This window comes from Colobus angolensis, unplaced genomic scaffold, assembly GCF_000951035.1.
Source record: "Colobus angolensis palliatus isolate OR3802 unplaced genomic scaffold, Cang.pa_1.0 Scaffold52, whole genome shotgun sequence".
In the NCBI taxonomy this organism is placed as follows: Eukaryota; Metazoa; Chordata; class Mammalia; order Primates; family Cercopithecidae; genus Colobus; species Colobus angolensis.
Genome location: NW_012118710.1, coordinates 353,007 through 356,075, shown reverse-complemented (window position 1 = coordinate 356,075; position 3,069 = coordinate 353,007). Strand labels below are relative to the sequence as shown.

General features: G+C 37.4%; 1 protein-coding gene across 1 annotated transcript in view; it reads left to right on the top strand.

Annotated features, from left to right (window-relative positions):
• The window catches only part of POLB (polymerase (DNA directed), beta), a 39,994-nt gene that overhangs the window by 6,300 nt on the left and 30,625 nt on the right, over positions 1-3,069 (top strand). Inside the window, exon 3 of the mRNA XM_011960641.1 lies at positions 107-212. Within this exon, the coding sequence (XP_011816031.1) occupies positions 107-212 (106 nt within the window). The remainder of the gene's footprint in view (positions 1-106; positions 213-3,069) is intronic.

Genomic DNA, 3,069 nt, shown 5'->3' with positions numbered 1-3,069 from the left:
GTGAAACCATAAGCATAGATGTTTGCTTGTATATATATTCCAGTTTAAGAAAAATGAAGGCCCTGCTGGATTTCTAATTGGTTTTCCTTTTTCTCTTTCCTTATAGAAAAGCAGCATCTGTTATAGCAAAATACCCATACAAAATAAAGAGTGGAGCTGAAGCTAAGAAATTGGTAAGTTTAGTTAGCATGTTGATCGAAGAGTTCACACGTGTACAAATTTGGTGGGTTTCCACCAAACCAAACTTGCCTGTCTGAAGCGGCCTTGACCCACACAGGCTGATTTCATTACTCCTGATTTCTTGGAATGACATTCATGCTGTTTCATACACACTTTTTCAAGCTCAAAATGTTTTCATTTGGGGGAAGATGGGTTAAAATTTTTAAAAATATTTGTAATTACAGTTTTCTTCCTCTCTGTTACAATATATACATGTACTCACATTGAATTTCAACTTGAATGTTGGTTTTTAAGAAGGGCGACCAAGTGGCACTAAGCATATCTGGTCCCCACCTATTTTTCTCTGATCCCCAAGTGTAGGAACCTATGTGAGTTAGTGAAAGTGCGTGTTCCCCAGAGAGATCTTACTAATAAGCACATGATTAAGCCCCTTTTATTTTATGGCATTTAGCCCTGTTCTCTGTGATTTCCACAAAGCCTTGTGTACTGTGTCACAGTTTCTAGAGGGTCACATCCCTTGTTAATTTGTAATATAATACCCCTTATCTGAAATGCTTGGGAACAGAAGTATTTTGGATTTTGGATTTTTTTTTTCTTTTTGGAGTATTTGTATATGGTTGAATATTCATAACCCGAAAATCCAAAATCCAAAATACTCCAATGAGCATTTCCTTTGAGTGTCATGTCAGCACTCAAAATGCTTCAGATTTTGGACATTCTGGAATGTGGATTTTTGTATTAGGGGTACTCAACCTGTAATATCACTAAGAATATCCTGAGATGGTCTATCTATTGATAGGTTGTTGTCTCATCTAAATCTTACTAAATGATTCAAAGTTCCTCAAATTTAAGGACCATATCTTATTCATCTTTTGTGAAAGATGTCAAATTAATCTGACTTGTTTGTTTGTTTTGAGACAGAGTCTCACCCTGTTGCTCGTGCAGTGGCACGATCTTGGCTCACTGCAGCCTCCGCCTCTGGGGTTCAAGTGATTCTCCTGCCTCAGCCTCCCGAGTCGCTGGGACTACAGGCATGCGCCACCACGCCCAGCTAATTTTTGCATTTTTGGTAGAGACCGGGTTTCACTATGTTGGCCAGGCTGGTCTCAAACTCCTGATCTCAGGTGATCCACTGCCTTGAGCCTCCCAGAGTGCTGGGATTACAGTTGTGAGCCACTGCGCCCAGCCTGAGATGACTTTTTATTAGTCCAGGTCCTGATAGTTATCACCTCCTTTTGTTCTTTACCTATTAATGTTTCACAAACGTTCTCTGGAATTTAAGTATTAATATTTGATTATCTTTAACCTTCTCAGGAGATGAGCCATAATTGCCCTTTTTTTTTTTTTGAGACAGGATCTTGCTCTGTCACTCAGGCTGGAGTGCAGTGGTGGCATGATCACAGCTTACTGCTGCAGCCCTGATCTCCAGCCAAGCAATCCTCCCATCTTAAGCCTCCTGAGTAGCTGGGACTACAGGCATGCACCACCACACTCGGATATATCTATCTATCTATCTATCTATCTATATATATACTTTTTAAAATTTCTTTGGTAAAGATTGGATCTTGTTATGTTGCCAGGCTAGTCTTGAACTCTTGGGCTCAAGTGATCCTCCTGCCTCAGCCTCCCAAAGTGCTGGGATTACAAATGTGAGCCACCATGCCTGGCCTATAATTGCCATTATATTTTTGCCCTTCAGAGTCATAACATTACCATAATCTTGGACATCTTGTAATTTAGTGACAATTTGTCCACATTCAACATGTGCCACATCTTAACCTTGACTTTGTTACTCAGTACAAATCATGCTCTGATATATAGGCTTTAAATCCTTGTGGCATAGACAGTTCTCAGCATCAGTATATCCTCCTTAAATAGACTAGCCAAGTAAGTTATAAATACATTAAACTTTAATTCTGAGTTTCTGTCTTGGTGAACTGACCCATTGATAGTTTCAGGAACTACTCCTGCTTCCTTTCACTTCCTCTTTTATCCCTACAGTACTTCCTTTTTTATGTTTATTGCAAATAGCCTGCTCATTTCTTAGAGAAAAGCTTCTGAAAAGCTCTGATACACTTCATCTCAAATCTGCACTTATGGTATATTCCTAAAAAGAGTACAAAGGTATCCAAAATTCCTTTTGCACAAGACTGGATGTAAAAATCTCATCATTGTTCCTTTTCACAATCATTTAAGAATCACAGAGCTACTATCTAGCCCATTTCTAGAATTGCTTCTCAGTAATTCTAGAAATTATTCTAGATTATCTAATCTATTACTTCTTAGTAATAGAAGTAATAGATTCTTATTTCTTAGATTATCTAATCTATTACTTCTCAGTAGTTCTAGAAGTCTGAAATTTCCAGAATGAGTAGTTTGCCTTTTATTCCTTAATGTTAGGTGTAGAAAGTAGCTTGGGTCTAAATTGCTTGAGGTCAGTATGTTATTGAGTAAAATTATTGTAGCACTATCTGTAAAGGGAAAAATAATTACCCTTTAAAAAGCTTCTGATACAGGAAATGAGCCTGAGTAATTTCCTTTTTCTAATCTATTCTGCTTTCTAAATCTTTTGTTCATTTCTATCTGGTAATTGCTATTTTCCAAGCTTGAATATGCTTTCAGTAATTTGGGGACAATTTGGGGACATTTATTAAACATTAAATAAATCAAGAATATTGATGAGTGAACTTAGGCCTAAGAGGCAGTCAGAAATAACTGGCACACCTGTTATTAAGCATGCTGAATGTTTAACTAAAAAGGACCAATACACATGAAAAAAAGTTGAGTATTACTGATACCAAAGTTGCAAATTAAGCAAGACACTATATAGTGCCCATCAAATACATGCAGTGTGGAGAAAGATGTGAAAAAAAGGACACTCATTTACTG